The 12,901-nt window shown below is 44.1% G+C and overlaps 1 protein-coding gene across 3 annotated transcripts in view; it reads right to left on the reverse strand.

Moving 5' to 3' along the window:
- Map2k5 (mitogen-activated protein kinase kinase 5) overlaps nucleotides 1–12,901 on the reverse strand; it is a 256,460-nt gene that overhangs the window by 102,146 nt on the left and 141,413 nt on the right. For all 3 annotated transcript variants that reach the window (XM_052763441.1, XM_052763433.1, XM_052763451.1), the window contains 2 exons: nucleotides 8,137–8,210; nucleotides 7,162–7,212 (listed from right to left, as the gene is read on the reverse strand). In XM_052763441.1, the coding sequence (XP_052619401.1) occupies nucleotides 7,162–7,212; nucleotides 8,137–8,210 (125 nt within the window). The remainder of the gene's footprint in view (nucleotides 1–7,161; nucleotides 7,213–8,136; nucleotides 8,211–12,901) is intronic.

Genomic DNA, 12,901 nt, shown 5'->3' on the forward strand with positions numbered 1-12,901 from the left:
AACAAAATGATTCCATAGGTAAAAGTGCTTGCCTCCAAGCCTGTGACTCGGGTCCCAGAACTGACATGGTGGAAGGAGAGAATCTACTTTCAGAAAGTGTCCTCTGACCTCCACATATGCTGTAGCATAGGTGCATGCACACACACACACACACACACACACACACACACACACACACACACTCTCTCTCTCTCTCACACACACATGCACTCACACACACATTCAAAGACACACCCACCCACACACTCTCTCTCTCACCAACACACACACACACACACTCTCAAAGACACACACACACACACACACACACTCTCTCATACATATATACACATACACACACATTCTCACAGATATATACTGAGACATACACACTCACAGACACTCTCTCTCACACATATAAATACATACAAACACACTCTCACAGACACACACTTACAGACACACACTTACACACACAATTTAAACAACAAAAAAAGAAATCCTGATGATGCCCGTTCTAAAACCCTCTAGACTTGTTAAGAAAGAATCAAATGTCGTCTCCCTCCCTATCCTTTTCCCCGTCCTCTCTCTGATTTTTCTTTCTATTGGTGGCAGTTCTCAAGCTGTTCTATTTCGCTAGAACACGGAGAAAACAAGCCAACAGAAGAGGCACTCTCACACGAAGGATCTGGGTGGGCTGGATGGTGGGATTAAATACATTTGCTTCATTTGCCTACTGAGCTATGAAAACAAATACAAACCGAGAACTGGAAATAAAACAGAAAACTGAACTAAAAGAGGGGAAGATATAAAGAGTTAACACATTCACAAGTATCAGGTGGCAATAGAGATGTCCTTAAGCACAAGGTTCTAGCTGCCTCTAGATGGAGAAATTATTGCCACATTCAGCAGAACAAGATCACTGGGGGAGGACAAGCAAGTGCAGGCAGGAGGCTCCGAGACCCACTCTGCAACACACAAGGTAGACTCAGGTCTCTGGGACTGACTTAGGCACGAGAGGAGCCTCAGAACCTCAGGAATGTAGAGTTAGGGTCGACAGCCTGAGGCCGCATCCTCTGAAGCAGGGCTCACACTGCAGCCCCAGTGGCATGCCCTGTCCTCTCCCCTCAAGTACAACAGGAAAGAAGATAAAACCTACCACCAGCACTGGACCTCTGACAGCAGAGCTACCGTCAAAAGGCCGGCTGGTGCTGCCTCCTCACCTGACAGCTGTCAACAGTGCAGAAAGCTACATAACAAGGAAGATGCAGCTCTTGTCTAAGGCACCTCTGTGTGGGTAAGAGAAGAGCACACGAAACCAAGCCAAACAAAAATCCTGGCCAGTTTCTGAATATACCCCAAAAGCTGAATCTACAGAGCATCTTCAAGGCAGCATCTTCAAACTGGCCCATTCTACTTCCTCCAGCCACTGCCTGTGACTGGGTGTTTGGCCAGGATCCATACTCAGTTAAGAGATTCCAGGACTGTTCATGACACAGCACTGGGTGTGACTGACAGGGGCATGAAGACAGCAAGGTGCACATTCTATATCCTCTGAAAAGGGAGTTGCCATTCAATCGGGTTGCTCAGAAAATTATCAAACTAGGTGCGCATAACTCAGGCTAGCATGCTATCCACACTTATACTGTGGTGACCAGTTTTCTTTTAGGTGAGTAAGGCCAGATCCCTACACAGCAAAATGGTCAAGCAGGATCAGGTAGCAGTATTGCAGACTGCACTTCCAATTCATTAACCCTCCCTCTGCTGTGTTCAATATGCTACCAGGTCCAGTGAGGCCTTTAAGAAAGATGTAGTTTTATTTTACACGTATGTGTGTATATGTGCAGGTGCCCACAGAGGCCAGATGTCTTGGAACTGGAGTTACAGATAGTTTTGAGCTACCTGGTGTGGGAGATACAAACCAAACCTGGGGCCTCTGCAAGAGCAGTGATGCGTATAACCATGGAGCCATCTCCCCCATGAGTGACTGGGGGCTGTGCACGTCCACTGTCCTCGTTAGAATGTGTGATTCTAAGTCTGTGCGCATCTGCTATACTCCCTGCTGCTCCCATTGGTTCTTCTTCATGCTGCCCTGTCTGTTGTCTTGTTTTTGACTGCCTTGGAGGTTTGTTGCTGATCCTTTTAAAGTTGGGAGACGTTTTCTGCAATCTAAGGTAGAGAGGCCACGCCAGACCACGTCCTCAGCATGAAGTCCTGTGTCCAATCGGCTCATGGCCGGCCAGGCAGAGCTGTGCAGGCTCAGCTCTGGCCACAGCCTACTCTGCTCGCTTTCGCTCTTGCTTCTCTGCTCAACTCTGAGGTTCCCTCTGGTTCCAGGAAGGGAGGAGCAGCTTCAGAGTGAGTGTGCCCCTCCCCGGAGGAAAGCGGGTTGAGCTTTCCGCACAGAAGGGGAGGGGACCCTGACACTGCCTTCAGCGTCACGTGCTCTCTCTCTCTTTTTTTTTTTTGGTTACAAACTGTATGGCCGTGGCAGACTTCTTGCTAACTGTTCTTACAGCTTAAATTAATCCATTTCCATAAATCTATACCTTGCCACATGGCTCGTGGCTTACCGGCATCTTCACATGCTGTTTGTCATGGTGGCGGCTGGCAGTGTCTCTCTGACTCAGCCTTCCACTTCCCAGCTCTATTCTCCTCCTTGTCCCACCTATACTTCCTGCCTGGCCACGGGCCAATCAGTGATTTATTTATTGACCTATCAGCAACACCTTTGACATACAGACCATCCCACAGCACTTCCCCTTTTCTTTTCTTAAAAAGGAAGGTTTTAACCTTTACACATCTCCAAAGTCAGTTTGGTATATTTGGGAATTTGGGCGTAGCTTCTCTTACTACTTCCTGCTGGAGGGGGGCGCTGTATCTTATGGGGACACAAAGAATATCTTTTGTCATGGGATTTCACTCAAAACCTGGCGGTTTGGAGTTCCCTGTTGCCTCTTGAGCTTTTTAGTGCTTTCTGGGTGTTTTTTTTTTTTTTAAAGATTTTTTAAAATTTTAATTTATTATATAAGTAAAATATTTCATTTAATATATATATATATATATGTATATATTTACATGCATGAATATATGAGTACTACCTATGTGCCTGGAGGCAGAGGAGGTTAGAAGAGTGTTGGATCCCCTGGAACTGGAGTTACAGACAGTTGTAAGCCACCACCATCTGCAAGAGCAGCCAGTGCTCTTAACCACTGAGCCATCTCTGCAGCACAAGTCTGAAGCTTTTAAAACTAGCATTCCTTTTTCAATAGTGGAAGTGGTTCAAATAACCTGCTATTCGAAGAAACGAGAGTCTGATGTCCTAACTAGACCCTGTCTCCTGTGAGAGGCCTGCCAACTCTGAGATACTGGGTGACAATTACTTCTTCTGTGGACTGCTTTGTAAAATGAAGGTGACAATAACAATGTACATGTACATTGTACATTGTGTGAGAATAAAATGTAATGTCCTCAACAGAGAAATGCTACATGGGAGTACTCAGCAAATACCAGTCTTTCTGACGGTCACCATGGCCAGTTGAACTAGAGTGTGCAATCTGAGTAGGCTCGTGTCGAGGGAAAGACACTTGCAAGGACTGTCACAGCCTGAGTGTGGAGACAAAAACAAGCTCCTAAAGCAGCCACACAGGGCTAAGAATAGTCATTTAGACTCTATCCCAAAAGGTAGTATTTGAGAAACATCTTGGAAGATTTTCAAATTTTCAGTTATTCAGAAACCATAACATCAAAATTTTCAACTTGATTACTCGGAATTTGTGCGTGTACAGGAACACACAGAAGACAGAGGAGGCCCTGGGTGTCTTCCTCTAGCACTCTTGGCCTTACTCTGTTGACAAAGTGGTTTCTTTCTCAACTTGCAGCCCATGTGTGCCACGGCCCAAGAAACCTTCCTGATTCTGCCTCCCAGTGCTGGGGTTACGAGCATAACTGAGAGCAGGCCAGCTCAGGGCAGGGGTACCTGGGTCCAAACTCTGTGGTCTTCACAGTTGTGCCGTACATGCCCTCACCTGCTGTCTGTCTGTCCAGTCCTGCCCTCTCCTTCTGAGTCTCTGCCTATGCACACTACTCTAGCTCATGTTCCTTTTGTTTCAAACTAACAACATGAAGATCTAGCACGTTTGTAAGCGCCTTTTTTTTGGGGGGGGGGTTGAGACAGGGTTTCTCTGTGTAGTTTTGGTGCCTCTCCTAGATCTCACTCTGTAGACCAGGCTGGCCTCGAACTCACAGAGATCTGCCTGGTTCTGCTGGGATTAAAGGCGTGCGCCACCACCGCCTGGCCTGTAAGTGCCTTCTTTCTGTACATCCTATTATAACCATTACAACTATACAGTGTTAATTCTTAATTTCTATGTTATGCTTAGTTCAACTAAAGACTCAATTATGCCATGTTCAAAGGTGCCATATATGAGGGTGTCTTTCCAGTTTCATCAGTGTCTCCTCTGGATTCACAGCATGGGACATGTTCAGTGGAGACAGCTCATGTAGCAGAAGGTACTTGAGATGTGCTTTACTGGCATACACCAGGGGCTGGAAAACGTTTGTTTGTCTTTGTTTTTCCTGTGAAAGGCCAGCCTGGAAACAGTGTTCACATAGGGATGGATGCATGCAACTGTACAACTGCTCAGCTGCTGCTGTGGTGCTACTGAAGCCACACCCAGCCCTAAACTAACAGCCTCGCCACATTCCAGTAAAACTGTACTCACAAAGCAGACCTGGGCTGGGCATGGCGGTGCACCCTTTAACCCCAGCACCTGGGACACAGAGGCAGGCAGGTCTCTGTGAGTTCCAGGCCAGCCAGAGCTGCACAGAGAGACTTTGTCTCGAAAACAAATAAACAAACAAAAACTTTAAAATAGTTAATAACTATTATAAATACATAAATAAATAATAAACACAAAGAACATAAAAAGCAAGTGAACAAAACAGAGAGAGGTTCTGGAGTTACAGTTTGGTAACATTTGGCACAGAATCCCCTGTGGAACTCAGAACTGGACTACAAGAGCCAAAACAGGGCACAGCAGGGGTTTACACCAAGCTAAAGAACCCAACCCTTCTCCCAAGAGACTAGCAGCATGGACAGCAGTTGGGTCAACACCAGACTGGAGGAATGGAGGGCTGTTTCCACGTTCCCCCGATGGTCAGCCTTTGGCAAGTACTTGGCCAACCAGAGCCTACTGAATGCAAAGCTCTAGCTCTTCCTCTCGGACTTTCATTGTTTTCCTCCCTGGCATCTTAGGCTTTCTGCAGCTGGAACTACAAAGCTGATGACTAGAATTCACTCACCCAAGAAACAAAGCAATTTCAGCTTTGCCAATCTGAGCTAACATTTCATAATTTTAATCCTCACACTTTCAATTAACATATGGACGCATCACATTCATCCATAAACAAAAAGGGAAAAAAGTAATTTCTTTAATGTACACCTGGGAAAGACAACTGTAATCTGGATTTGTAGCTCAGATGTGATGCAATTTAATTATCAGAGCAATTTAAAGCTACCAAGAACATGATGGGCAGTTGAGAAGTTGTTTCATGGATAGCTTTTTTCCTCTTCAAGTCACGGTATTTTCATATTCATAGAGGCCGACATGCAGTAGGGTTTTGTTAACTAGAAGAGTGACTCACCAATGTCATTGACCCTGGGAGTGCCATGGAGGAGACTAACGTTTAAAAAGCAGACACAATAACTTTAATAACTGATCTACTTTTTCCACATTTAATTAGAGAAAAAACAGAATATGAATTTTCTTAAAGGCAATGGAAATCAAAATAAACTATTTTGACCATTTGAAAGAAAATGAAATGCTCTGCATTGTTGGAAGAATAGCAAGCTGAAGACGACCCAGGTTCCGCCTATATCAAAGATCTTTTAAAGATGATAACACAGGGGCAAGAAAAATACTGAAAATAAGGCCCATGATTCTGGACTGGCAGGACGGCTCTGTCCATAAGAGCACCAGTCTCTGAGCCTGACACGCTGCGCTGGACCCTCAGGACCCTCCTGGTGGATAACTACATCTGCATGGCACCTCCCAATAAGTAAATAAAAACATAAAACATTTTAAAAAGACCCATGATATACCATACTAAAATCTTTTAAGTGCGTGATACCAACAACGTCTCCTTAACCTGAGAGGGATTACTTACATAAATCTGGAACCATCATGGTAAAAAACAATCCTAAACACTGAAAAAAAAAAAAGCAGACTCTAGAGGGGAAGGAAGGAAAGGGGGAGGGGTGAAAATAAAAAATAAACAACAACAACAACAACAAAACAGATTCTGAAAATGATATCAGAAAAGCCTCTCCTTGGTTCCTTCCACTCCCACCAACTCTTGCAGGGGTTAAGAAAACCAACAAACTGAAGATTTTTATAGTCACAAATAAGCTCTCTTGTTTGCAACAGTAAGAAAAAGAAACGAACAACTTGCCGGGCGGTGGTGGCGCACGCCTTTAATCCCAGCACTCGGGAGGCAGAGGCCGGCAGATCTCTGTGAGTTCGAGGCCAGCCTGGGCTACCAAGTGAGTTCCAGGAAAGGCACAAAGCTACACAGAGAAACCCTGTCTCGAAAAACCAAAAAAAAAAAAAAAAAAAAAAAAAAAAAAAAAGTATAAAAAAAAAGAAACGAACAACTTATGATATCTGCATGACTTTAACAACTAAGGAAAAATACAGAGCTATATATGTAGAGGATACTAAGTGCAGAACATTGGGAGACCCACAAGTTCAGACCGGCCACATCAGGAATTTAACTTGGATCTGGTGACAAGGCATGTTCCTATCCTCAGAGCAAACAACCGATGTTACTGACTGATGCCTTGGTATATATTAGGGTTTATTAGGGTTAATTAAATAAGCGGTGTGGAAAAGTAGCCAATATGCTATCAAGTGCAATTTTTCTGTAGGATTAAACTTCAAAACTCAGCAATTTCACACTTGAACCGACCAGTGAAGTCACCGAAGTCAGATAAGTTGATAGTCAAGCACAAAGCCTGGCATGTTCTCAAAAGAGCTACGAGCGGGGGAGCGACTGGATTGACTTGGTAATTTATGACTTACTAGTCTACAGTGGTAGAATTAATTTAAGAATTATACATTTCCAAGTACATAAAGATAAAGATGTTGGCTTTAAATGTTATTTTTGCATAAGTTTACTTACTGCCATATAAGCATTTGTTCCAACATACGTCTTGGCTATAGAATTCACCAGCTATGAGACAAAACGGTCTGTTAGAACAATATAAAGATAATGTGGAAATAAAATGGGCAATTATTCCCCATTTAACCTACAATCAGCACTCCCATAAATCAACTAAAAATTATGTAAAAGGGAACAAATTCATCCACAAAGGCATTAAAAATGATTAAATCTCTCTTTTCTTTTGGATGTGATTTCCAATTTAAACAAGCACACAGCATTACAGTTTATAGCAGCTAACCTTAAACAATTCACTTAAGCGTGATGCTCAGCGCTTTAGTGCCCCAAACCCGCCTGAAATAAAAAGTCAATTTGAAGTAGAATTTGAACACCCTCATCTTTCAGTCAGATGGCTCAAGATGTGAATGGAGCCCCCCGCGTTCCCAGGACGAGATGAACTAAAGAGGCTGGAGGGCTAACAGACTTTGACAACTCATAATGCGAAGATGACCTTCGCTTTGGTCTTCGTGTTTGGATGGGAGGGAAGGTGGCTGCAATTCAAATCAACATCGCAGCACGCGCGTGGGTCACTATCACCGGGGTTCTCAGGGGAGGCCCCAAATGGAAATTAATTAAAATTGGTGCTGCATATTGTAATGGCCCTCCACCATTGTTGCTCCCAATATTAATTTTTATTGTGGGCCAGTCGGGCTCCCCAGGCACGGCTCCCTCGCTGTCCTCCCTTTTGTCTGGCCAGAGCGCTTTCATAGTCAAGCTGCATAGCAATGAAGTTTGCTATTTGTAAGTAGTAATTACAATATCAGCAGTTTTTACTGTCATTAAACAATGAACAATCATATTCTGATGAAGGAAACTCGCTCAGAGATTAAAAATGAATAACATGTGCCCAGCGACAAGCAGGCGTACAGTTCCTGTTTGTCTAGAACCTTGGTGATTTTCAATCCACAGAGCAGGCTGGACAGAAAAAAGACCTACCTGGGTGCTGACGCCGAAGTCACACAGCTTGACCTGTCCGCCTGTGTTGACTAGCATGTTGGAGGGCTTCACATCTAAAAGGGATCAGAAAGGCCGCAGTGACCAACTCCGTGTGGATGCAGCTCATTTTCAAAAGCACACATGTGCACACAGAACACTGTAGAAATGGCATCCTAGGTCCGCCCAAACGCGAATCACCAATTTATTACGAAGCTTTTATCTGGAAGCAGAAGGTCCAAACCTAGCCAAACGAAAGCCCACTCGAACCTTAACTTTCAACAATAGGAAATACCCCATCACCCTAGCCCCATACTTTCTCAGAAAGAGCAGCCTTTTACAATGTCTGTTCACAAAAAGGGCTCGTTTACACTGTGTGTATCCTCTAAGTTAGGGCTCCCATCTAAGAAGTAGTAAAGCCAAAGGGAGCGGGGACCAAAACAAACCCCACCCATCCATCACTGCTAACAGGTCCTCACTGAGGAAAACAATGAGAAAACAACACATGATACCATTACCTGTGTCTTAGTGACAAATACCACTTCAGATAATACTCAGACATTGTCTGAAGATGCGTGTGCATGTGTGTGTGCATGCGTGTGCACGTGTGTGTGCATGTATGAACCTTCCTTTCATTTATCCCCCCCAATGTCATTTCTGACTACTGTTACAGTTAACATAAGAACTGGCATAGCTCTGCCAAGGCAGTCAGTTGGTAAATAATGACACAGAGGGTTCCTGTGAGCATCACCAGTGACAATAAGCCTTTTCTGGAATTCAGGGAGGTCAGAAAAATAACCAAGAAAGGCAAGAGCACACCACTGTTGATGGAACAAACAGCGTGAGCTTTAACAGTTCATCTTGAATAGTAAAGAAGTCTAGTACAGGCAGCTAGTTAGATCCAGTATCCTTGACTAGCCTAAAATAGTTGCCATAGTTTTGGCAATATATATATATATATATATATATATATATAAATAATTCTGCAGATGAATTTATCTTCTTTAATCTTCTAGCCTGCAGTACGGTATCCCATCAAATTATCTTGCTAAGAGTACATATTTAACTCAAGTTTCAAGTTCCAACTGACAGCTAATAGGCCCTACTTAGACCGTGAGAGGCAGTGAAGAGGGGATTTCTTACACACTGGCTTATTCAGTATTGTCTGACACCAGAAGGCAAACTCCATGGAAGCAGGAACTTGAATCTCTTGCTGACTGCCTCATCCCCAGCTCCTGGAAGATGGACAGGCAGTGATGATGCTCAAGGAAAGGAGAAAGTAGGATGAACGGAAGCCATGAGCACATGAGATGATCTTCATGTGGATGGTTTAGCGATAAGGTGAACTGTGGAAGCTGTCTCTGTGGTCTGTCCTTCAAGTCAAGAGCATTATAACAAAAGCTGAGGTGGGGAGGGACTTTCTGGGTTAAGTTGGTATACACAGGTTGGCATGAGCCCTTGCCAACTAGCTCTCAACCCCTATTTTTTCCTGATTCCCATACACTTCTTACAACACTACCATTTTAACCCTTAAGTATGCTACTGACCACATCATTTCTCTCCTTAAAGATGAGGTTAAATATATTCCTTGACAGAATAGAAGTGTGTATGTGTTGTTGTTGTTGCTGTCTATTGTTAAGACAGAATCTTGCTATGTAGCCTGGGCTGGACTCTATTTGTCCTGGTTTGTTTTCTCTTGCTGTGATAAACACCATGACCAAAAGCATCTTACATCATTGAGGGAAGCCAGCGCTCAGCTCAAGCAGGAATTTGGAGGCAGGACAGAAGCAGACACCATGGGGGAATGCTACTTATCGGCTTGCTCACCTTGGCTTACTCAGTCTGCTTTCTTACATAATCCAGGACCACCAGCCCAGGGGTGGTACCACCTACAGTGGGCTGGGCCTGCCCACATCAGTCAACCAAGATTGTCTACGAGACAATCTGATGGAGGCATTTTCTCAGCTGAGGTTTCCTCTTCCTAGGTTTTGTCAATTTGACAACAAAACAAAACAGACACACACTAATCAGGACACTGTGGTCCTCCAGCCTCAGCCTCCTAAGTGCTCGGATTACAGTAAGCATCAGCACACCTGGTTCCACGTTGACCTTTCAAGTGTGCCTCAGCAGTCGGTAGGACATGGCACAGCCAGCCAGAGATGTCCCAGTCATCCTTTGCTGAACTGAAGCTCATCTGAAATTCGATTTAACCTGCCTTTATTTTGCAAATCAAATTCTTATTATAGGCCCTCAACTTAAAATATTTTAAACTTGGATCATCTACTGTCTTACAGTTTGAACTTAAAATGAATTTGGCTACCACAAGTACCTGCCTCCCTGCTGCACAAACTTTCCAGGCCACCATCATGACTTCTTTGAATTTTTACGGCATTGACTGTAGCACTTGTTTGGAACTGAGCATGTCACACTTCACTAGGCATTTACTGCTCTAGTATCATCACCACAAGAAATAAATAAATCACAGGGTTGGAATAAGCTTCACACATCTTCATATCTATTCCCTTTGCACACAGGGTCTTGCTCACTGGCAGATGTTTTTAAAACTACATTAAACTTACTAACATAAATGCCCCCCTTTCAAGTACCATCTTAAAGCACAATCTGAACATAATCGATTCCTTTCATGAAGTCAATGGATTCAGCTGGAGACAAAGCTGTACTTCTGTCTTTTTGACCATGCACGTTTGCCATGCGACTTTGGACTTGGCTTGTAACATTTTAGCTTCTAGGTCTGCAGTGGACAAAACATTACTTTTTACACTGTCAATGTTATAAATCAAAGTAGAAAATAATTTCAAAGCACAAGGAAACAGTGTATGCATTTTCCCAAGGGCTTCTGAACCAGTGTCCCCAGCTTTACACTTCTATAATCTGTATTCAATGCAACAACAAAGTGATTCTTTAAGATCTATGCCAGCGTTGCCCATTCTCTGTCCAAAACTACTGAGGGCTTCCCAAATCAACTAGAAACACACGACCCTTCCATTAGCGTCTAGGGCTGAGCACGAGCTGGTGCCACCTCTGTACCTCCTGCCCTGCCCACTCTTGCTCATCTGCCAGCCATGCTCCTGCCAGTGGCTCCTAAGCCTAGAACGTTCTGTCCCCTCATTCATGCCTAGCTAGCTCCTTCATTATCCTTAAATTCCTGCTTGAATCTTACTGTGATGCAGCCTCATGAGCTAGGGTTCCCTCCTCCGCCCCTTTGTTGACTTCTCTCCTTAAGGTTTAGCATTAGTGACACCCTGTATCTTGCATGGAAATTCGCACTTCCTGTTCTTCTGCTAGGGGAGGAAAGCTCCATGAATGTACACTTCTCACTCCATGTCTGGAGTGGTATTTGGTAGACATAGGAAACATTTCTTGAAGCTACAGTGAATGAACAATGGCCTGCTCAGCTAGAAGAAGCATGCATTTGGCCCAAGGCAGTGCATCTTTGACTCAATAGAACATTCTTTAGAATGGGTACATTCCTAAATGAGAGAGTCTTCATTGTGAGACAAGTCCACAGTTATTTACAAATGTTCACACAATACTTACTGTTACTTATGATGTAAAGATAAGGTGAGAAACGTGAGTTGGACCCCACCTCTGGCCTCTGAAGGCATACCCACAGCTATCCAGGAGCTGCTAATACTTCCCTAAAGACCGCTCAGGAGACAAAGTACAACTTCTGCATTCTCTGTCATTTCCCTCCTGAACAAACAGAATGATTCTTACAAATACAGTGAGCCATGAAACTAACTGGCCCCCAAGCCTAGCTGTGCTTTTAAAACCTGACGCTTTCTGGGTTCCATCTCAGAGAGACTAAATCAGAAACCAGTTCACTAGAGTCTGGATTCACGTCAGCATTGAGAAAAGACCAAAGGAACTCACTTTTCTTTGCTTCTGAGTAAATGTCTGCAAAGTTAAGACTATATCAAGAATGATTTGTTTTATTTTTGGTAATTTTTGGAGTCCCTTAATTTCTCTTTAAAAAACTGTTTTGCTGTAACCATTTGGCATGTTGTTTGAGAGTCTGACAGATGTATAGCCGCACCAGGTAACCATAACTGAGACAGGAGACATTTTCATCTCCCCTCAAGGTCGGCTGTGTTCTGCCGCAGACCACACTGCCCTGCCCTTCAGCCGTGGGCCACCACTGAGAGGCTTCTGTCATTACCAGTTTGCTATTCCTCACACATTAGAAATTCCAAAATCTGCGGTTACATTTGTTAAGAAGCGGGATGACTGGTGTTCAGGTACGTATCTGTCATTGTACTCAGAGACTCTTCTTCATTTTAATTCATTCTTTGATAATTGTATAGATAAATACAGTGTATCGTGATCATATCATCCCTCTCTACTCCCCTCTACCTCCCTTAGGTTCCCCTCCAACCATGTGCCCCTCCCAACTTCATGTCTTTTTTTAAAACCCATTGAATCCTGTTAGTGCCGCCCATATGCACTGTAGGGCATGGTTGCAGGGCCATCCACTGCAGCCTGGAGCATCAGCGATCTACTGGGGCCACACTCCTGAAGAAAACTGGCCCCCCAATTGCCAATAGCTCCTCAGCTAGAGGTGGGGCCTTGTGAGCCCTTCTAGCCATGCTAGAATGTTGACTAGATTGATCTTTTACAGGCCAGCACTGTGAGTTCATCAGTGCAGTGTGATGCAGTGTGATGCAGTGCAGTGCAGTGCGGGGTAAGGGCTTGTGCGCATGCATGTGTGTGCCTGTGAACTTTCTGGAGTTGGTTCTTTCCTTCCCCA

The sequence above is a fragment of the Peromyscus californicus genome, unplaced genomic scaffold (genome assembly GCF_007827085.1).
Source record: "Peromyscus californicus insignis strain IS unplaced genomic scaffold, ASM782708v3 Scaffold_11__1_contigs__length_118956290, whole genome shotgun sequence".
NCBI classification, from domain to species: Eukaryota; Metazoa; Chordata; class Mammalia; order Rodentia; family Cricetidae; genus Peromyscus; species Peromyscus californicus.